General features: G+C 40.7%; 1 protein-coding gene across 6 annotated transcripts in view; it reads right to left on the reverse strand.

The window, feature by feature from the left end:
• The window catches only part of EPB41L4B (erythrocyte membrane protein band 4.1 like 4B), a 166,176-nt gene that overhangs the window by 44,852 nt on the left and 98,118 nt on the right, over positions 1 to 23,206 (reverse strand). For 5 of the 6 annotated variants that reach the window (XM_074546510.1, XM_074546503.1, XM_074546492.1 and 2 more), the window contains 2 exons: positions 19,410 to 19,525; positions 9,814 to 9,939 (listed from right to left, as the gene is read on the reverse strand). In XM_074546510.1, coding sequence (XP_074402611.1) covers positions 9,814 to 9,939; positions 19,410 to 19,525 — 242 coding nt within the window. The remainder of the gene's footprint in view (positions 1 to 9,813; positions 9,940 to 19,409; positions 19,526 to 23,206) is intronic. The other variant, XM_074546485.1, reaches the window with a different exon arrangement.

The following is a 23,206-nucleotide window of genomic DNA, read 5'->3' on the forward strand; positions in this document are numbered from 1 at the left end:
TGCAAAGGGACTGCTCCAGCTTAATTGTGTACACAAAATTAACTGTATGGGCAATTAAACTGGAACCACTGGGAACCTGACAGAAAGTGAACTCTGTTCTGGGTCTTCTCCAGCCCAGGCAAGTACCTGAAGTGATGCGTTAGAGGGCATTTTGAGACAAGTCCTTTAGTAGGAAGTTCATCCCTTCCTACTAGAATTGTTGAATCTTGAATGTTGATACTAAAGCCCCCATCTGCAGAGAGGGGACCCTCTGACCCTGATCAGCAGCTTTATCCCTTTCCCAGGGGGCTAGTTCACAGAGGAAGCTGATTTACAGCTAGGTTACTTGGAGGAGAACAGGATTAGCAGCAGCTACTGCAGAAGTTCCACTCTAATGTAGTGCCCTTACATATTTGGGTTTAATCTCCCTCAGGCAGAGGTTTTCTCAGTCCTGCACAAACACTCCAGAAATTAAGGAATCAGATAAATGTGGGACATTATCACAACACCACCATCATTGTAACTCAGCCACCAAATGTTTTGCTGCCAAGGTTTTCAGTGAATTAATGTCACCTCATAAACCATTTGGGGATCAAGAGTGCAATTTTACAATTTTAATAAATTTGTAGCTTTAAGCAATTCAGCTCAGCTTTAGAAAACATTTTTACTAGTCTTTTAGTAGCTCTGTCTTGCATAATGTTTATTCAAACTCTATTGATTTCTTGAAAGGAAAGAAAAAAGTTTTTAAGGACTTGGGAGAAAGCATTGAAAATCATTCTTTGTTGGCATAGATGAGCAGTGGAAGCAATATTTCTTTGTTCTGCAGAAATTATAATGCTTTTTATAAAGTTGTTTGGTTTCTGAAATCTGTAAATGTGAATCCAGCTGTCAGAAACCTAATACAAGGTCTCTTCTTCCCCACTGATGTCTTAGCAACATTTTATTGTTAAGCCTGTCAAGCTAGCTGCTTATTATGTGTCAAATTGGTTACTTTTTAAAACTATAAATTTTAGTTCATTCCAATTTTCACCAAAGTAATTGATCTGCATTTTAAGATGCACTTGAACACAACAATGGAAAAGAGATTACAGAGATCAAGAATGCAATGCAGGGGTTGTGACTAGCAATGAAATTATTAAAATTCCACCTCCTTAAATGCAATAAGCCATGGATCTCATTAGCCAGCTGAGAGGGCTTCACTGTGTTACACCCTTGGTGGCTTCTCAGTTCTCTGGCTACATTATTTCTCTCTTTTGTCTTCTCTCCATTGGAAGGCTAAGCCTGCATCTCAAGAAGTCATATATTCCTAAGCAGCATGACCAGCATCCTCCATCAATGAGGAATTTCTCTTGGTGTTAATTTTTCTCCATTATTACTCAGGTTTTACAGATCAGAAAATACTCCTGAACCCACAACTAAGCACTGCAGACCAGTGAGCAAGTAATCCCACTCTAAATTGTAAGGAGAGAGGGAGCATGCAAAGAAATGGGGGGCCTGAGCAGCCCCAGGTGATAAGGCCTGTCCTCAGGGTGCCATGGGTGTGCATTGGCAGGTACAGATTAACAAGGATGGGCTCATTCTTCTCACCTTATGCCTTTCTAGCTGTGGATGAACAGACACAGGAAAACGTTGTACTTGCAAACCCTTCTGCAAAGGGCTGCAGCTGTCAGAAAGTGTACCACCCCTGCTTCATTTGAGGGCTTGTTGGCTTTTGGGGTGTTTATCTGCTCAAAATGAGGTCAGTAAGTCATCACCTGGCAGCCTCTTGCTTTTATTTTTCTTCTTAACACTGCAAATCACATCACTAATCACAGAAGGACTTCCTCAGCCTTACTGAAAAGACATGACTGCAGAACAAGGGTTGTGCTTGCAGACAGCCCTGGCACTGTAATTCCCAGATGGTTTGCCTTCATTTCAAAACAAGTGCACCTGCTAGGGCCAGGATTTGGGTTTCCATTGCAGGATGCCTTCCAGCAATGGAGAAAGGGGGTCTAGCCAAGGGTGGCAGGAGGTGCCTGGTAGGGATCATACCCACAGAGCTGGGCAGAGGCTCTCACCCACTGAAAGCCCAGCACTGAGCTATGTAAGAAAGACAGAGGCAGAAGCAAAACATGAAGCTGCTTAGGTCTTAACTAAGGCAGATTCTCCTCTCCCACAGAGGCTGCTAGTCTGAGGGAGAGATTTCAGGGCATAGCAGACCTGGAAGCCCAGTTTATACAGAGGGAGATTAATTTAATAATTACCCAAAGAGAAACAAGCTACTTTTCTGGCTACCAGACTGCAAATAAAATTAAAAGTTTATCCATATAATCCATCCACACAATGCCATTCTGTGTTTTTTTATCTGCATCAGGCCCACAGGAAAAGAAAAATCATTAATTTTCTGTTTTCATATGCCATTAACTTTCTGGATGATATTATAAACAAAGAACTACTTTATCATGTTGAGCATTGCTTTATACTATGAAGGGACAAGAAACATGACTGGGCAGCAATGCCATTGTATAGGCTCTCTTCACAGATGATTGCTAAGAAATAATTTCACCAAAGGATGAAAAGAGGAGAAAAGTACCTAAATTTTGTCCACAGCTCTCTGAGCCATCTACCTATGGGCAGCTGGGAGTTCTCAGACTGCTTTTCAGTCAGCTCCTGAGCAGTGCTAATCCCTGCTGCTGCCTTGGCAGCCACCCTTTGGAGCCTTAGAGAGGGGGTGGATGCCCCAGGGATGCAACACCAGACTCTGCTGAGCTTTCTAGAGGAGGTGGGAACACTTTCTGGCCCATGAGAGTAATCCCATGCATGAATTCATAAGCCCTGGTGGCTGGATTTGCCTAGTGAACAGCAGCTCCTTCAATTTTCCTCTGAAGAAAGAGCTAGCCCCAGGGCAATGGAAGACAGAACCTTAAAATGGGAATTGGTTGCACCAAGCATGTACCAAGAGGGAAAATACAGTAAAGACAGAACTTTGGGTGCAGCCTTCTGTGATTTTTGCCAGTGGGGCACTGTGCAAGGCAGTCTGTGTTCTTCATGCCTGAAGCAAGCACCATGGGGAGCTCGTGTCATTGTGTCTCTCCTCCTTCACAAGGGGAATTGCTGTGGCTCTCACCTCTACTGATCCAAAATAGGAGCACCTTGGATAAGCAAAAAAACTGCATGAAGAATCAGATCACTGCAGCCCAGGGGGAGTGCCAGGTTCTCATCTGAGAAAGACAAGGGTCTAGAAGGAAACATATGATGGCCCTTTTTTGGCAATTTTACAAAGTTCTCAGTTGCAGAAAGGAAGGGAGAGCAACACAGCTTTCACATATTTGGAGATCTTCAAAGGCAAGGAAGGAATGACTCTCACCACAGTGGCCTGGAAATACTTCTCTATCTTGGCTCTTTCTGAATCTGTAATGATGATAAGGAGGCCTGAATCATATTTGATTTTTCAGCTCTTTATCAACAATTCAATCTTTTGTCAGCCATGCCAAATGTTGGCTGATCTCATTAGATAATACAGGCTAAGGAACATGTCATCAGGAAGAATGTTCTGCCAAGGTAAACCTACCTTGGTGATTTAATATGTCAAATGTAACTTCTCAGGCAGAAAAGCACGATGTTTATGTCTCTTGGGAACAGACTACTCTGGTTTTTTCCCCCCTGAACAAGGCCTGGCACCATGGGCTATGGTGAGGCTCTTACACATCAAGGCAATTAACAGTACTTGTCTCATCATGTCCTGGCAGAGTCTCAGAGGGGAGACAGAGCTGACATATCCACAGCTCTGGCAGTCTTGTGACACCACTGCCACATTTGCCTCCACTATCCCAGGGAATAAACTGAAGATCTCATCAATTCCCATATTCTGTTTATATAAATCTTCACTTCCCTTCTGCATCTCCAGCAAGGCTCCCACATAATTTCCTCAGTTCCTTCCCTGATTTTGAAGTATCATTATTGACACTCTTCTAATGAGCTGCCATGTACCATATATTCATCACACACAATCAAAATCTTGTCTTTTTATATCTGTGGAACCATGAAATTCCTGTAGCCTCACCTTTTAAGCTAAACAAACCTGTTTCGACATAGCAACTGAACACAGAGACTTTGAAGCTGAGCCATTTTTAAATTCCATTGTTATGAACAATTATAACTGATGCTATGTTTCACTTGCTGCGGTTCCAGCTGAGAGTCCCAGAGCAGTTGCTTCTTTTTACCTAGCCTGAAACTTGACAGTGAGGTTATTGCTCATCCAAGTGGGTGACTAACAGCAACAGCTTTAGCAAGGAAGGCAGAGTGTACATAAGGAGCTGTGGAAGCTTCCCCCACAGCCTGAACACCTCAGCTGTGACCTGTTATGCTCACATAATTTCAGTTCTGATCTCCGTGCAAAGACTGTCAAATTGTGCAGTAGCTCAGTGCTGTGAATAAGGACGGATGGAGAGAGGGAGGAAAGGAGGAGAGGGAAGCAAACAGCAACTAATTCATGATGGAAGGAGCCTGAAATGTTGGAAAAGCTGATCCTTTCAGGGTACTTAAGTCAACATCTAGTGAAAACTGAGAATCCCTCTGGGTATCCAGAAGGATTTGTTTAAGTCCTATAATAAGAAAGATCACATATGATTATAAATCCTCAAGTGTCTTCCCCTCACCTACTCTATTTCCATTCATGACCTGATTAGGATTTGAATCCAGATCTCCTTAAGTGAATAAAGCTCCAAAGACCCAGCTTGCATAAAGATGGGGAATTTTTTCCAGAAATATATGGCAAAAGCATCTGGACTTTGAAGATGACAAGTTCTTACACTTGGCTCTTTCCTTAAAGGAGGCAGAACACTAAAAGAGACAAAGAACTGTCAAAAATGCATCCATGAGAGACTGGTACTGTGGATCACCTCACTTCTGCACCTTTTCTACCATAAATAATGCATAGATGCCAGACTCATTTACATTGCAGCCATGGCTTGCATCTATGTAGAGAGCACAGGATGACACCAGTATCCTGCATGGCCTGAGGTATTTTCTGTACCACAGACCTGTCCTTTCCTCAAGACATTTCTAAACAGCACAGACTACATGCACTTACTCACATATTTGCAGAATTTAAGGCAAAACTACATGATATTCGGCCTTGTTTCTAGGAAAGAGAGAAAAAAAGAGACAGATGGCTATCGACCTGGCCTAAAAATTTGCATGTGTATAGGCTCGTCAAGAGAGTTAGAGTGTGAAAGGAGTTAGAGGACTGAACGTCCCTTTGTTCAGCCTAAATGTCCCTCTGTTTACTGAGAACCAAGGCAGGGGAATCAATGGCTTGAGAACCCAAACCTGGCTGATTGAAGATACCTCTCCCGGCCAAGAGTTTCCATTGGAGTTGAAAAGGGAGAAATAAATGGGATTTTGTATGCTCTTTTGTAAGGACCCTGCAGCTCCAAACCACCTTTTCTCACCACTTTTTTTTTTTTTTTCTCAGCAAACAACCCATAATGTAGCTCAGTAGTAATGTCACCTCTATTTGTCTTCTATAAACTGCACTGCAAAAATGTACCTGCAAAATGAGCTTGGCCTTCCCTTGTCTGCAGACAAGAGGAAGATATGAGTGATGCAAAAATCAGCTGCAGTAGAAATCTGTGAGAAAAGAGATCCTTCCCTGTGCTAACCTGCTGGACACACATCAACCCAAGGATTTAGGAAAGCCTGGATAACAGGTGCAGAATACAGACACCACTTGTGGATGACAAACTGCTAGAACACTGCCTGCCAAAATAAAAAGCCCTGCTGAGATAGCTGTACATTTGCTCAGGACCCAGTGCTTAATTTTAAGAATAATTAGGATTTGTCCAAAGCCAAAATGGATAAAAATAACAACTGAAACCTTCAAGTATCTTTCCTTCATCACTTGGGCCATGAACTTTTTGGCAAAAGGGACTCTTTGTTTGATACCAACAAGTTATGTCTGCTCAATCACAGCATTTCAGCACTGACTCATGCAAGCTGCAAAGGGGTTTTAAATGCTAGGGAGAGCTGGTCTTTTGTATTCTGACAGCTCCTTACTGCAGCTTTATATGAGTACCTCTCAAATGAAGAGCCTGGAATATATGCAAAAAAAAAAAAAAAAAAAGACATGTCAGTTGCTTCCCAGTGTTTAGGGCTCCCCTGGAGCTTAATTATGTGGGAACTGTGGCATGTAGTCTGTCAGCTAAAAGGTGGCAGATCCCTGTGGCACAGTTTGAGAGGTGTGTTGTGAAACATTACTCATTTGCTCTCGCCCTACAGGTAAGTATGGCATGCCCTGTGCAAGCCACAGGTTCCCACAGCTGTGTGGGGGTTCCTCACGTTTCTCATCTGTGATGTCCATGGCAGTGAGCTCCTAGATCCAGCTTCCAGCATCCCTGTGCACACTGCAGTTTGGTTCTACATTTAGATGAGTAGCACATAAATATTCCCATCTTCACCACATTAAAAAAAACAATCCTCACTCATGTTAGTTTTTCTGTTGCTCTATAACTCTAAACCACAAGCAGGGCTAAGTGATCAGCACCATAACCTTACAAATTTTCTGTCTCTAACTCAGAGCTGTAACTCTGGGAGATGTATTGTCCCCTAGGAACGTGATAGCTCTTCAGCACAATTCTGAAATGAAAAAGCACAGAGATTATATTCCAGGATATATTTTCTAATGTCTAGCAGCATTTCCCCTGGTTTCATTTTTTAAATCATAAGCACTGGAATTATTAATTTCTAAGGCTCTCTCTTGTGTTGGTGCCTAGCTGCCATAAAAAAAAAGTAAACTACAAAAAATTTCTGTCCCAACTTATATTTTCCATTTGCAAACATTTACTCAATTCTCTGAATTAACAAGGAACAGCTCCTTCTTCTACTACATGCAGGAGGTGCTTTCATAAACTTGTCACATCCTGATGTTAGTAGCATATGGTATTGAAAATATTCCTACTGCTTGAAGGGAGAGCTGTTACAAATACTTCAAGCAACAGTTTGTTAATTTTGGATGTGATCCTACAGTGCACCAATATTTTTCTCATGCTTTTAAACCTAACCATATAATGAAGATGCCCCATGAAGTTTCAAAAAGAATGAGTTAGACCATAGATTTTTTGGGAACCTTAGAACATTTCCTTTCAAACACCAATGTGTATAATACAGAGTATTTCTTTCTTCTTCCTGTTACAAACTAGAGGAGCAAATTCTCTTTTTTTCCCCTTCTTTTGTTTTTATTTTTTGTGCTATCATGGAATATGGGAATAACTGTGCTCTGCATAAGGAAAAGCAAGGCTGCCTTGCTTTACAACTCGAGGAATATAGGCTGTGCCTTACAGACCCTAGATAAACCTCTTGCTGTGGCTGCCTAGTAAATTGAAATATGACAGTACAAAAAAGAAGAGATGAGAAATTGGAGTGTTAAGAATAAGGCCAGAAGGCAAGACTTCTCAGGGATATAATATGGAACTGGCATCAAAAGATAGAGTTGGGCAGAGGATAACATCATTAGTCCTCCAGATATACTGAGCAGCAATATATGTCACATGGGGTCAAAGAGGGGCAGGATCACAGCCCTGGGGGAATATATGGAGTAAAGCAGTTGTCTTCCATGAAGAAAATTATTCCTTGTCTGCTCCCTCAAAAGGATGCTGTGTCTCTCAGCACTGTAATTCCACCCCAGCTCACTTTTCCCAGAAGATGACTGAACTGCCACAGGGAAATGGCTTAGCTACTGGTATTCAGCTAATTGTCTGGAGGGCTGGGGGCAGGTAGGGAAGACAACTGGGTGGATTTATGGTATCTAATACCATAAAGGTGTTTGTCAGGTCCTCCTGTAGCAGCCTTCCCTTCTCCCGCCTTCCAGAAGATAAATGTTGTGTTTCCACTGGCACCTTCACCATGACAATTTTTCCTACCCTTCTCAGTGCTTGTGTAGCCACAGCTTCTTACTGTAACAGCTGATCACTGCCTGGTCTCTGCCTATTTATTTTGCAATGTATCAAATATTTTATAATTGACAGGAAGGGAGCTCAAATGCAAAAGAACTCATCTCCAGTTACACAGGCAATTTTGTGGCTAAGCAGGCAGTTGAATGAGGATTTCTAAGATTAAGGTGACTTCCTATTTTACTGGCTATAAATCTTAAGCCACACTTTGTTAGCAGTGAAATTTTCAGGGATTTCAAACTGAACCTTATGCCATTATTTTCCCACAATATTTGCTATGCTGCAAAGTCTTCTTTACCTTCCTTCCCCTGAAATAAGATTTTTTTCATTGAGGCCAAGTCCATAGATATCTACTTAATCCAATTTTATTTTTAAAGCCTTGTGAAAAATAACACAGGCAAGAGGGAAAAGAGGAAGGCTCAATTTGCTGTGAAAATTATTTACAACACAACAACAGCTAAAGAATATGGTTATGGCAGAAAAAGCAACCCAGGATGCTTTCTCTTGGAAAGCCTCAGACTGAAAAATTAAGGCAGAGCAGGTCAATTGAGAGATGCATACGTTAAGCACATTTCCTATCTTGCCCTAATAATGTATTCTGAATGCAGCAGCACACACTGCTTTCAGCCTTTAACTAGCCAGTCAAACATGACCATTAAGCATATTCAGGAGGAAATACAAATATGAGAAGTATACCATGACATCCTGTAGAAAAAACACACAGGAAAAACAGAAGGTAAACCCAAGGGCAGAAATATGCTGTATAAAACACAGTTGATACAACACAGAGTTCAGAGAGGTGAGACAACTGCTTTAAGCAAAAATGAAAAGACAAAAGAATCACCCAAACAACTCCTTCCTCCTTTTATGCTGCCAGATTTATGGTTTCTGCTATTGAAATCTAAGGCAGTGAGAATAACCAAATTTTGATGCTTACTTAAATCTAGCTAGACCAGATGTAATACAGCTCTCAAATGAAAGATCTGCCAGGGAACAACAAATACACAAAGCTGATTGTTAACCAAGTCCTTTGCAGGGCAAGTTGACCTGGTACATTATTGTGAAAAGAAACAAAGCAATGGAAATACCAACACAATTTGTATTCAAAGAGAATAGTGTGCTCAAGTATACCACAGGAACTTGGGATAACATTATAAAAATCTTTTACCTTTATTTTCCTTCCTAAAACTTTGTATTTGGTTTTATTTTTTCGCACTGATGACATTATTTTTTTGTCCACAAATTTCAATTAAGAAGAATCCCACATTTTAGGTTTCAGCCTCTGACCGGGAAAATAACTTTTTACAGTCATGCTATTTAGCATCAGTTTTCAGTTGTATGGCATTATTAAGAGAGTATTTTTGAAACAGGATGAATCTAATGTAAACATTAACCAAGCAGTGAAAACAGAAGCTTAAAATTTAGTCAAAAGCACACGAACAAGTAGGAAAGCAAAAGACTAGCTAATATTTCACATTCAGGTATCTAAAGAACATCCCCTGAAATAAGGCTTGAATTTGGATATATAGATATAATCATTAGAACAATCTTAAACCCAGTTTCCATGAGTAGTGGGTAGCCTCAGCAAACTCCAGAGGTTACTCTTTCTAAGCTATAAAGTAACTAAAAGCTAGAGTGACAAAACAGAGATTTCCTGAGGCCATCTTTCCTATTTTCTCAGCCTCTCCTGGCGGTATTAATCATGTCTGTTAAGATAAATTTCCTACTTCCACCATATCAATCATTTTGAGTTACCTGAAGAAACTGCAGAGCAGCTGGAGAACGCTATGTCAATGTGCATACTTGACTGAAAATTACATGCTTCCTCAGGAGGAATGATGGGATTTTGGAGAACTGGTGAAAGCTATGCAACAACTAAAAAACCAGAGTATTAAACTCAGATTACCTGGGCACCTACTCTAAAAGCAGCTTCCACTTGAGCTTTGAGGATGTTGCACTTCAAATGGTCAGGTACAGATGAAGGTGACACAGGTGCATGAAGAGGTTTTTCTGATACCTTCTTGTCTTCAACCTGAATTTATTAAAAAAGCAGTGACGTACATTAGAAAGATAAGTTCATAAAATTATCAAAGGTTAAATTTTTACTTGTAATAACTTGATTCAGCAATATTGGCTAAAACTTCCATATTCATACTCTGAAAGATAAATCTTAGAAGATTTTGAAATATTTAATGACTTGATACTATGTTCAAGACATGAATAGCCCCAGGGAAGCCTGAGTAATAGAAGCAAGAAAATGATGTGGAATGAAGATACATTAAAAAAGCCCAGCCAGGCCCTGGAGTGGTTGTACAAACCTGTGATCAGACCAAGGAAACAAAACATTGTCTCAAAATATCCCACAGAAGGCAGAAGAGAAAACAGCACAATTATAGTGAACACTGGCTTTTTACACCACCCTTAAAATGCAAAGCTTTGCAAGTTTAACCAGAGAAATGTGAAGGAATCTTCACATAATTGCAAGCCAAGCAAAATATCCTTCATCAGAAGGAAAAGGAAAATCAAGGAACTTTAAACATTGCTCATGCTGTTTCCACCTGATATCAATCCTTTACCTATGCAGTGATCTGAATCAGAAATTTTGGCCTCAGGATAGCTAGTGTAGTGCCCTGGTCAAACACGACCTAAAGGTTCTGTGCCTTGAACAAACTATATCCAGCAGAAATGCCACATTAATAAACTTCTCATGCAGAAAAGGAAAACAAAAAGACAATGTAAGAATAATGTATCAACAAAGAGAGTATGGTGAGACCAGGATTGTAAACAAGAACTCTTAAACAATGCAACTGCAATATGGCACATATTTTTAGAGGATAATTGGGCAATGGCATAACAGCCATTGCAAACTTTCCTATTCTTCCTGAAAGTGACATCTGAATTAGAGATGAGTAACAGCCCAGATTGTGCATTCATTTTCTGCTCTCCTGGCTCAGAAGGGTGAGTGGTTGTATAGACCCAGACAGAGCAGATATATAATGCTGTCATTCAGATTTCAGCCACAACAGGTATAATGAATCAGTACACCAGGTCCAGTGATCCTCAAGGTTCACCTCTGCCAAGTATTTCAAGACAGAACCAACCTTTTTTTTTGCTACTGAAATTACCATGTGATTAGCACTTTAACTTCAAAATCTGTCTCCTTTATCCTTCTTTCTGCCCTCCCCCATGGCATGCCACTGGCTGATGGCAACTACAGTTTTACAGACTCTTTCCTCGAGCAAGCACAGACAAATGGGAATATAAAGATTTGGGGAACACTTTCTGCAAGTGGAGCAAGTCACAAAAGCAATTGTGTTGCCTGAGGAAACTGTTCAGCAAACACTGGGGAGGGAAAGAGCCAGACCTTAGCAGAACTCTGTTGAGACTGCAAGATATTTATGTGTAAGCAAAGTTGGTCTAGCAGCCTTCTGCATCCAAAATTCCATAGCTGCCAGGTATGATTTTGAATAACTGTCTGTTAAAGGACTGCTCGTCGTGAGATTTTTTTTTTCTCTGCCAAAATTCTAATAATTCTTACATGTTTATTTGTCAAGCTACATTTACTTTTTTTAGAGGAAGATATATTTGGACTTCCCATTCTCCCCAGTTTCCTCCTAAGGGAAAAAGAAAATACATAAAATGAAAAGTGACAGTGTCTAGCTGGAGCAACTTATGGAACTGCAGTCATCTATTCAGTCTTGATTAAAATAGTAGTTCAGCAAGCATATGGAATAAAACCAATGCACTAAACCCAAGCATGAAATATTTGATTGCCATAGGTGTCTTTTCTAGGATACTTGTAAGATGAGAAGGGGAGATAATCAAAAGGACAAAATTATTTGTAAAGAAAGCACAGCTTTTACTTCACTGATATTCTTGGTAGACGAAGTGAACCCATTTCAAAAAGGCTGTTATCACTGCCAACGCTCATGTGTATTGATTTCTAACAGCTGAAAAAACAACACATTAAACAGTGGCATTTCTAAAGGCCATGCAAAATCTCACCTTTGTTTTAACACTGTATACTAATTAAATAACATTTCAGTCAAGAAATAATAGACAATGGTATTTTACTTGCTGTACCAAGGCAATTGAGGCTTGTTTAGGAGACAAGCTTGTTTCATAACAAGAAATGTTCCCAAGTCCCATCCCTCTGGTGGGTTATTCAGGTGGATATAGGTGTTTTTCAGTTCTATTGTTCTTCTTCCACTGCCCAATTTTCCCACATTGACCAAGAGGAAGATAAAAACTCCCAGGGCTGCCCTATAGCTGGGAATCCTCAAAAGATCTACATCTCCTGCTGTATTCAGTATTGTGCAGATGACTCCATTTAACGGAGATCCCCAGTGTGAGAGCTGACGTGCGAGTCCCACACTGAGATTCTTGAGAGGTCCAAATACTGATGGTGGCTGACCTGGCTGAAAGAGAAAGCTGCTGCTAGAAGGTGCACACTTCTCAGAAGCCAGCGCTGGGTATTCAGTTCTGCTTTAGTCCTTGTTTGGGACACACTTTAAGGGTTTCACCTTCAGGCAAGCAAAACTTGCTTTGCTTGCACTGCATCAGGAGCAGCAGCCCCTTTAGTGACTGGTCAGACATGAAGAGCAGACACTGCTGCAATTGCTGCTCAGCCTCGTCCTGCTCAGCAGCCGCTGAGCCAGCAGCCAAAGGCCACTGTGTCCCCCTGCCCCAGTGGAAATGTCAACTGCACACAAACCACACACGGGGCACGGCAATACTTGGCCTGACCCAGGCCTTCTTCAGTTTCTGAACACACGTCAAAGGCTGCTTTGCCTGCCTGCCTTGGCAGTGGTAGTCTTTTCTGCCACAGAAAAGCACATCCTGAATCTGATTGCTGAATCTGAATCACATTGCTGAATTCTGCTCTCCCACAGCTGATTTAGCTGAGACTGTTGCACACAGAGTCAGGGGCGCTGAGGATCCAGATGAAAAGTAAACTTTAATCACAGAACAAAGCAGCATCTCCTTATTGCAGACTATTAGCTCTTCTAAGCATCTGTATAAGCTCCTATTTTTCCCTAATGCCACCAATCTTTACATACAAGCTCCTACATCTCCCGGTTTAGGTCCTAAAGTATAACTGTCATCAAGAATATAAAAGAAAATATTTCATGGCTACAAAAGTGCCTGCAGAATCTTCTGTGATTCATTTCACTAGTTTGTAAGAAAATAAAAGATCTAAACCCCGTCTGCATGAGGAATCTCCACAGAGTATTGCTACAAGAATGAAAGCTGTATTCTACTTTATTTTGCTGTATAATAAATAAATTTTATATTTCCAGAATCCTCACTGCTCGCAGCATAAAGAGAGTGGCTATTCATCTATTGAGCCAGGCTGGCAGTTATTAACATTTTGTTTTAATTTATACACTCAGAGTATTGTATTTGGAAATTATTACAATGCTAAGCATGGTAGGATGTTAATGAAACTTCTTATTTTATAACTTTTTATGACACAATTCAAAAGAATCTTAGATGCCTCTTTCAAGTGAAAGTCCTAGAGTCAAACTGGCTTTTGAAAGAGAGAATATTCTTGCTTAGAATTGCAATTTAAACTCATCCTAAAAGGTTTAGAAATTAAGATAAAACCCATTAGGATTCCTGATAAATCTCCAGTTTTCCATGTCCAATTCTGCTGATCTCAATAACAGCAATGTGTTGACATTTTTTTCACTGCCAATGCAGAATTTTATTTTTCCATGGAAATAGAACATGGAAAATTGCATTTAAATGGAAAAAGTCAAACAAGCTCAGATATATACACATATAAAATTAGAGGCATTTTTTTCTTTTTGTAACTGAAGTCTTACATTTGCTTTTTCTCCTCCCAAACATTTACTTTGAGTTCAATTACATTTGCTGATACTAGAACTGAAGGCAGATTTGTAGAGTGTCAGATAATGATGACACTGACTTTGGTTTGCAAAGCTAAGTGAATATTAAGTACACATACAGAATATAAAAACAGTTACAAAAAATAGCGATACCACTCCTGTAGATAACATTTCCAAGCTCTGCTTTAAAAGGTTCATGCTTTGTTCTGCATCAAACTTTGTACCAAAGGCAAGATTCGTGATCTTGCGCCTCTGTGAATTTATTGATAGCCTCTTCTTAGACAAACAACATGTTTAAAACATGTATTTGACTGGAGATAACTGAAGAATGGAATGAATATTTTCTTTAGGAATGCAGGTCTGTTTTTGTCACTAGTCATCACTACTAGTGGGAGGTAAAATTTTAACAAAGACAACACAAATATATAGGTTCTGAAAACACATTAGCTAACTGAGATTTCCTGGGACTCAACTACATCTGCAAATGTGCAAGCAAATCTACAGACTCTTTTGCCCCTTTTTCACCAGAAAATTTATTGGTTTTAACCATGTGACAGCTAACACCAATTAAGAACAGATACCACAATGATAAGACCTGTACAATTATGTGTCACTCTTATTTGAGGTAAAGTTTACAAGCAGAAACTGCATCTTCTTTATGAGAAAAAAAGTACAATTTAAAAAAAACAAAGAAACAAACCCCTCATTATGCTGTCAGACACAGAATATTGTCCTCAGATTACTTGGTCTAATGAAAAATATAACACCCAACAAGTCTTGTTATGCTTATATCCTTGGAGTAAACCTCTTTAATTCTTGGTATAAAATTTATTTTATAAAATGCTATTGCTCAATGTTAATAAGTCCTACTTTTGTCACTGCTAGCTGCATGACAGTCTTAGAGGACCATGGCCGCCTTTTTTTCCTGGATATACCCTCTGATGCGTGCACCACACAGAAGAGTCTCAGGTACATCAAAAAGGTGGGTTTCATTTTGTGAGTTTTCTTAAACTACAAATTATTTTTGAAACCCCTTTGTGCCTTTGGACATTGCTGTTAAGCAGGGAGCAGGTAGTTCCACAGATTTTTGCAGGTGGTGTCATTTGGAAGCAGACAATCTGTGTAACAGGACACTCCTATAATATAGTTTTGCCCTGCTAGCAAAAGGCCATAAGTTCTGAGCAGAGTTTGCAAAGATGTTAAGGCTCATCTGGCTAGCTCTCTCTGAACCTTTCTCAATCTGCCTGCAGCTTTGTTCTACTAAGTTTAGCTGTAGCAGCAATAATTTTATATAAAAAACACCAGTGTTTTTTGTAGAATAAGGTATTTAGAACTTTAACACAAACATGTAGTTTAAAACAATGTAGGGCTGACATGAAAACAGGGGCTTTGAGAAGGGAAGACACAGGACATGGTCTAGAAGAGTGCTGATATGGAGTGGTAGGACAAAGGGCACAATCTGGCACTGGGGACCCAAGGCTGTAAAGAACTCACCAACAGCCAGTTAAAGTGCAGACCTGAACCTGGACAATATTGGGTTTAGGGGCAATAAAGAGAGTGAAGACATAATATACAGCATATATATGTAAAAGCCACCACATACACCAAACTCAGGTGTAATGCAAAGACGAAGACCATTGAAGACAGAGCAAAATGCAAAAGCTTATTTGAAAACATACAAAAGGACCCAAAGTATATTGTAGACTTTTATTATATAGACTCCTATTATATTGAGGAGAAACAAGAAAACATGAACATGCCTAGATAGAACATTGGAACAGGCTGCCCAGGGAAGTGTTTGAGTCTCCATCCCATAAGGTATTTAAAACACATGTAGATGTGGCACTGAGGGACATGGTTTAGTGTTGGACTTGGCATTGCTGGCTTAACAGATGAACACAATGGCCTGAAAGGTCTTTTCCAACCTAAATGGTTCCATGATTCTATGACCATCATAATTCCCCCTCTGATCCCATCAAAATGAAATCACCAATCTTAGGACCCATAGGTGAAGGGAAAGGGTGAGCTTGACACCAGGAAAAGAGGAAGAAACAATTTGAAATGTATTATTATTCCTAATTTTTATGCCATAATTACAGCTAATAATTACTAGACTCCAGAGATTTCAGAAATGCTAACAATACATTCTTGGTTTCACATCATAAATACACACACACACACACACACAAAGCAACAGGGGATGGGAGAATATATTTTTCTAATGAAAGGCTTCCAAGAAGAAAATCAGAAATACATTCACAGCTACAACACTTAAGATAGTCTGTCTTGGAGGTAAAGGAATCTGCTAGCACCAAAGGGCACTGGAACACAAGTTGAAACAGACTTTCATCATTCAGAAGGTGGACAGACACGTACACCCGTACACCATACCAAACAGCTCTGGAAAAGAGTTTGGACACATCCATTCATCATTCCCATGAGACAAAGTTTGCTGTAGCAGACAATCAAATTAATTAACTGCAGAATCTAATTTACCCAATTTCTTGCTAATTCTCCTATGGGTTGATTATTAAGCCTGACAAATTCCAGCCTGAAAGCACCTTGCTTGAAAAAAATAACAATTAGCAACAAGAAGGGAGGGAGTGAAAACTGGGACTCCACAACAGTTGTGGGAATCATTCCTTTTTTTTTTTTTTAATCAGAAATGGAGTAAATGAAACAGCTTTGTAAAAGCTTTAGTGGTTTTATTTAAGCATAATATTTTGGAGGATGCAAGAGTAGGCCATAAAAGCACTTAGTAGACCAGAAATCAATGGAGTGGTGCAGGACACGAGTTAAAACTTCATTTTTTTGCCAGAAACTAGACACATTGAACACTCATTAAAACCTGTTTGCTGCTGGACTGAGTAGCTAGCTAACTACCATAACCAAAGGAACTTTGAAGGCCTCACTCTCAGTTAAAAATTCTTGTCGCATTTTGGAGTTGTTCAACCTGGTCTAACCTGCCTTGTTGCCTTTCTGCTGGGCAGTGCTCTATGGCATTTCAGCCCAATATTTGCAGCATGTCTCTCACTTTCACTGGAGCAGTCATCTGATGAGGCAATTCCAGGCTCTGCTCAGAGCTCAGAGACCTGTGGTTTGTTTGTTTTAGCTTTGTGAGCTCTGTATACACATTTCTCCAGAATCTAGGTCAGACAATGGTGCTTGAAGGAACCACAAATGAAAGGCCAAAAGAACTTCAGAATGATTTGTTGGTCACAGCCCATAGCCTGTAATGTAGGGCTGGATCACTGAAATGCTTTCCAGTGGTGACTCTGGGCCAGTTTCAAGAGTATGTACAATTTTCAGATTGCTAAAACCAGTAATTTTAACAAATTTTGAAGGGCTGGCCTCTTTTACATTCACATGGTAGCTGCTGTTCATGGGAATGCTGCCCAGTTCTTAAACCCAAACCCTCTATGACTACCAGGGGAGGGTTTTCATTAGACAGCCTATGTCTCTAGTCTTGCCTTTTGCTGAGCTTCTGCCAGAAACAGAAGCATTTAGCAGCTCTTGGTGCTCATTACAAGACTTTTTCATCAGCTAAACTTTGACTGATGGCAGACTCATCACAGCAGACACAGGCTGCATTTACTGTGCAGCTGCATTTATTGTGAAGCTCTGACTTGTTATGATACTGGGTTCTGCTAATTAGTCCTTAAATAAATAATCCATCTGACTGTGGACAAGATTCTAGAGCTGTGAGGACAAGCCAAAGAAAACCTTTAATTATAAAAGAGCTGAGTCCTCCCTCCACAGACTTGCAGTGAATATGAACGAGCAAGAGGATGAGAGATCAGGCAGAAGCTGCAGGTACAATATTTGGATTACTTTCACAGTATGGTGGGATACAGGACCAAAGTGTTTTAAGCTTTCAGTTTAAGAAAACAGAACCTAAATCTACTCATTTTGAAATCACAGGATCACAGTGGTACCATTAAGATCACATCTTTGAACCTTTTGTGCAGCACAGGTCAGATCGGTTTGCCCAATTGTGCACTGTGGTCAATGTGGAGGGAGTCCTCTCACATCTTCATTTTGGCCCTTTAAATATGACAAACTTAGCTCTCAGTGAGCTCAATAGTGTAGGACAGTCCTTTAAAGCATGTTTTGGACGTTACATCTGAGTGAATGTTCTCTGCTGGGGTTCAGATAGAGCATCAGTAATCACATCTAAACTACACAAGTCCGCCCTCTCACAGGACCTGGGTATTCATTGGATGTGTCTGTGATAGAGAATTTTCCTTTTGCAAACTATGTCACTGCCTAACAAGCTTTGCCTATAAAAAGCTCCACTTATTACCAGTTGAGAATATTTCTAGAAGATGAACTTGAGAAATGCATATAGGAATGAAAGGTGACTACTTTCCCATTTCATCCCAGTTTGTTGACTTTATGATTTATCTTTTTAATTCCCACTTGAGCCAGACAAAATTAGAACCCCTCACAGGTGAAAACCAAATAGATTTGGGAGAAAGTCTAAAATATTCCACCTTCCTCTGTTCATTGAGACATCTCCAAAAATCATGACACAGGTCATTACCTCATGACTACATTAATAAGGCATAAGGACTGCAGTCCATAGCTGAACTACACCACAATCCTATGACAAACACTGAACATGGTTCAAGGAAGTCTTAGTGATAGTAAATCCCTTCCATTAAAGAATAAATTCAATTAACTGTAATGTTGAAAAAAAAATCCAGTATTTAATTGTCTCATTAGAAACACCTGGCTCACTGATTTTTAGCCTTGACTTCCATCTCCTGGAATCTCTCATCCAGAGAAGAGAAAGATTCTGCTATATAGATGTACAGTCCCTTTGTGCTTGTATTTTTGGTACACTTGGTCATGTTCCCTTGGATTTTAATTTCCCTAACACTTTTGGAAGCAATATCAATAACAAAAGGCTGTTTGCAAAACCAAGTTAAAATAATTTAGTTGAGTTCTTCCTCAAGCTGACAAAAAACTCTCAAAACACCACTTTTCTTTTAAAAGGTCTGTACAGAGTCACTGATGGCCAGGACCCACCTCTTTTGAAGACAGTGGTAATTCTCTCATTGACTTCACAGGGTCCAGCTCAGGACCTGTGTGGTTGCAAACCAGAGATCCTGGTCCAGATTCAGATCAAGGGATCCCAGTTCAGGCACAGTGGATTTATCCTCATATGGATATGAAGAGCCACTGACTTGCTGATCTCTGGCAGAAACAGCAGGACATGGCTGTTTGGCCACCCCTGCAAAAACTGTCTCATAAAACACCCACTAACATCAGATGCCAGAGGGAGTTTATGGCATAACACGGACTCCTCATGTAGAAAAACAAGATTTTTTTTTTATCACTTAAAGTGTTGTTATTTTTTTACAGCTCTGGGCTGCCTAGATGACTAACTCTTCACAACTAAACTAAAACTATAGCATAACATTGTTGCAGCAGCTTCTGAAATTTTAAAAGGCAAAGCTGATTGAAATGCTAAATCTAAAAATTAAATCCCAGTCCCATAAGAAGATGGTGAGAGGTGATTAAAAAGCAAGCCAGTTGAAGATGAATGTTGATTTGAATTGGAGGTGAAAAAGCAGCAGCTTTTGAATATGAAGTGACAAAGGAGCTCTGGCATGTATATGTAAAAGTATATATGTATATGCTATACCTTGTTCATGCTGACGTGCAGGGCTGGCCATGGTCCAACTACCTTCACACTCTCCGTTTCTATTTTCTTCAGATGAGAAGTTTCATCATAAAGAAGGGGAAGTCCTGAGCTCAGTTCTAAAAGGATGCCCAAAAGAAAGAAAGAAAAAGAGACAGTCTGAAGGGAGGCTACAGAAGAACTTCAGAGCAAGACACTCAACTGCATTTGAAGAGACGGCGGTTGGCAAAGCATCTTCTCTGTAAGACCCTCTAAAATGTTTCATAATTATGCCTGTTGGGTCATTTTGCCTTTTTCTATTTAGCAAACAATTCCTTCCCCTCCTCCTTCTCACCCATCCTTTCATTTCAGCAGAGCTTTTGCCAGCTTTGGGCTAGATATTTCTCTCCTTACCTCCCCGCCGCCTCTACCCCCTCTATATTCTAAAACTTAGTTGACACCAGAGGGATTATTTATGCAGCCAAGGTGCCACTCTCAAAACATGTGATGTGTAAAGAGATCAGAGTATAGCTTTTGGCTTCTCTCAGACATCTTTATTTATATGCCAGCCTCTTTATGACTGTTGTCAGGAATTTGCTGTGCTTTGTCAACAGAGATTTTAAGAAAGCCACTGACACAGAAAGACAAGGAGAAAGCATTTTTTCAGACAGCCCTAAAAGGTCTCTGTCATCATCTTGGGGATGCTGTGGCATATATATATATATATATATATATATATATATATATATATATATACACACATATATTTGCAAATACTCTGAGAAAAATAAACTTCATAATGTGATGACTTAGCAAATTTCTGTGTCCTCCCATATTTCTTCTTGCCATGGATTCTAGATAATAACAGTTGGGAACAATCCAGTTCTGTAGAGTCTGATTCAAAGCCTACTGAAATCAATAAAAACCTTGCACTGACTGCAGTTTGGTTTGGATCAGGTTCTTAAGCTGTCCTAAGAATATTAAATATTACTCACTCGAGATCTAATTCTACAGCTGTTTAAATATACATTAAGGGCTTTGCTGACTAGAGACAAATTGCTAAAACCAGCTTAGAGGGATATAAGCGAAAAGCTGTTTTTTTGGTGTTAGCGAAACATTATTAGACCCTGAGGTAGTAAGTCCTAGAAAGGGTTACAATATCATCATTGACCTCCTCTTGGTGGTCTTTCATCACAAGTTAGTGTTGCCAGAGTTCAGCATTTCTCACATCACAGCTGCTTCTGTGCATATGAGACAGTGAAACTGCCTGATACCCTGGGAATAAATTAACACAGCCATAAAATCAGACATGATGATGGGCAGTTTTTTTTAAGAAACAAAATCATTCTAATTTCCTCCTGAGAAAGAAAATAAAGGGGGGGAAGTGCCTTATTTAAATTATTCAAATTTGCTATTATTTTAAACTTATTTTTAAGCTGGGTAGTTTTTTTTTTTTTTGGTTGTTTAAAAGGAGAGCTCTGGAAGACAAGCAGGCCAGTTTAGCTTTTTAACCCAAGCTCAAAAACAAACAAAACAAAAGGCAAAAAATGAATTCCTACAAAAGGCATAAATTTCCTGACTCGACATTAAGTCTTGGCAAACCCAGGTTTTCATTCCAAGAAAGGATCTGGCAGCACTGTGGTTTTTCAAAGTGCTGTTTTCAGCTTGAAACTCAGTCTGTGTTAGACCATTCTCTGCTCAGGGTTATGCAAGGTCTTTTGTAGTGAGCTGCTCAGGAGTGAAGAATGCCTTTTTTTGAAGTGATAACCTGCAAGCTCAGCCTAGAGTTCAAGAGGCAACCTGGGTCCCCTCTTCCCTTTCCTCATTTTCTGTCATAAAAATTCCGTGAGCTGCATTGCCTACGTGTTGGCATCTGCTCCCAGTGATAGCTCCAGCTGCTGCCGGTGAGTCTGCTCATGTGCACCTGGAAATCCATGCACAACCTTGCCATGCCAATTAGGCTCAGCAAGCAGCTCACCCTCTCTTCCCTGAGGCTGACTGCTGTTGCATAGAGTTCTGCTGTTGCTGGGGTTCTGGGATACACTGGGGGAAGATGTGCTGCACCACAAGATGTGATGTTAGCTTTGAGGTGAGGTGTAGCATTGCAAGTACAAGGATCAGGCTGAATGCAGGAAAACAACATCTTCTGCTGAGCTGCCTTCATAAACACACACGTCAGATTTGTTTCACTGGATTTCACTTCCTCCAGTAATTGAAGCAGACAAATTACTTGGAATGTGAAAAATCAGGCAGATCTGGCCCAGGTTTGTTTTCTGTTTGTTTCTGTAACAAAGTCCTGTGCTGTGTGCTTGCTGGGAAACATGCACTAGTATTTAAAGGAACCCTGGCTGGGCACATTGTTGTTTCCCTCCCTCCTGCCTATGTCCCACTAATTGCACTGGACTTTTGGAATTTCTCAGAATAGATGTAAGTGGAAGAAAGGCATATGCTTTCTCCCTCTCAGTCTGATGGTGGATTCATATCAGTGGGTCACTCCATGTTCCACTTCAGATGAATTCAAAATCATCTCAGAGCTCAGTGATGAGTCCAGTCCATAGCAACTGGAACAAGTCACAAAACACCTGTGGTCCCATGGAAAAGCACAAGGTAGGTTAAGTGCTGGTGTCACTTCTGTCAGCCTTATGGGGAAGTTTCTGCTAGGATAGCGTATTTGCCCCATGAGATCTTTTTGCTCTTCAGGCATTTCCACTTAAGATATTTTGGTCACAAGCACCCTCTTTCCTGAGAGCATCCCCATTTTAGTGACCACTTACTTCCTAGAAACACTTTCCCAGCACTGGCCTTTCCACACAGCCTGGAGCCAGACATCAGTCCCTCATGTCCTCACGTTCCTGAGGCAGACTGCTGATAGTGTTTCCTCTCTGCCTGATTTTTTCTTGGCCCACTGTGCCATGTCCTCCATAAACGGCCAATGGCCAGCATGCTCCTAACCATTTCAGTACATGCACTGTGAACCTTTCCCACAGGCTCTCTACAAGAGTTTTCTCAGCTGAAATAGCCTGAGCAGCATTTTAATGAAACCATTAAAAACAAACCAACCCTAGTCCCTGGAGCACCAACCTTGAAAAGGCACTTAAACCCATCACCCCAAGCTGCAAATGAGTAAGTTGGATTCTGTTTTAAGGGAAGTGCTCCTACCCAGACTGACACTGCTCTCACAGCATGAACATGCCAGATATAACAATGGACTGGCTTCTCAAGGGAAATCAGCTTTGCACCTCCAGCCGAATGCACAGGTACCGCAGAGGATCAGCAATGGGTTGCAGTGGGGCAGCACAGCAGCATTAAGACACCCAGCACACGGCATGCATGGCTGTCCAAGCAGCTCAGCTGGGAGCAGTCAGCACAGCTGCACAACAGCCTCCCCCTGGAGGTGTCCCATCCCTTTCCACTCCCTTAGAGAAACTGGGAATTGGCATTTGGTGCTACTCGCATTAAGCAAGAACCAGCACTGATTCTCTTCTTCTGCAGCAAATAGTGTGGAGCAGTCTTCAGCAGACCAAGTGAAGAGAAAGGTGAATCTGTCTCCAGCAACAGGTGCCATACACACTCTGGCTTCTGAAGTCCCCTTCAGAGCATGGCAGCTGTCAGACAGGCCAGGGACACTGCTCCCCACCACCAGGGCCAGTTTGAGGGAGAGGGCTCACTCTCCCCATGTCTGGGGAAGGACATGGAGCCTCCCAGGCCCGTTCCATCTCACTGAGCACAAAGAGAACTGCTCCTGATTTTTGCCCTTGTGCTCTTCTAGGCTTTTCCTAAAAGAGTAAAGGTTGTTTCTGCAATAAGGAGAAGCAGGAGAG

This window comes from Zonotrichia albicollis, chromosome 1 (assembly GCF_047830755.1).
Source record: "Zonotrichia albicollis isolate bZonAlb1 chromosome 1, bZonAlb1.hap1, whole genome shotgun sequence".
Taxonomy (NCBI): Eukaryota; Metazoa; Chordata; class Aves; order Passeriformes; family Passerellidae; genus Zonotrichia; species Zonotrichia albicollis.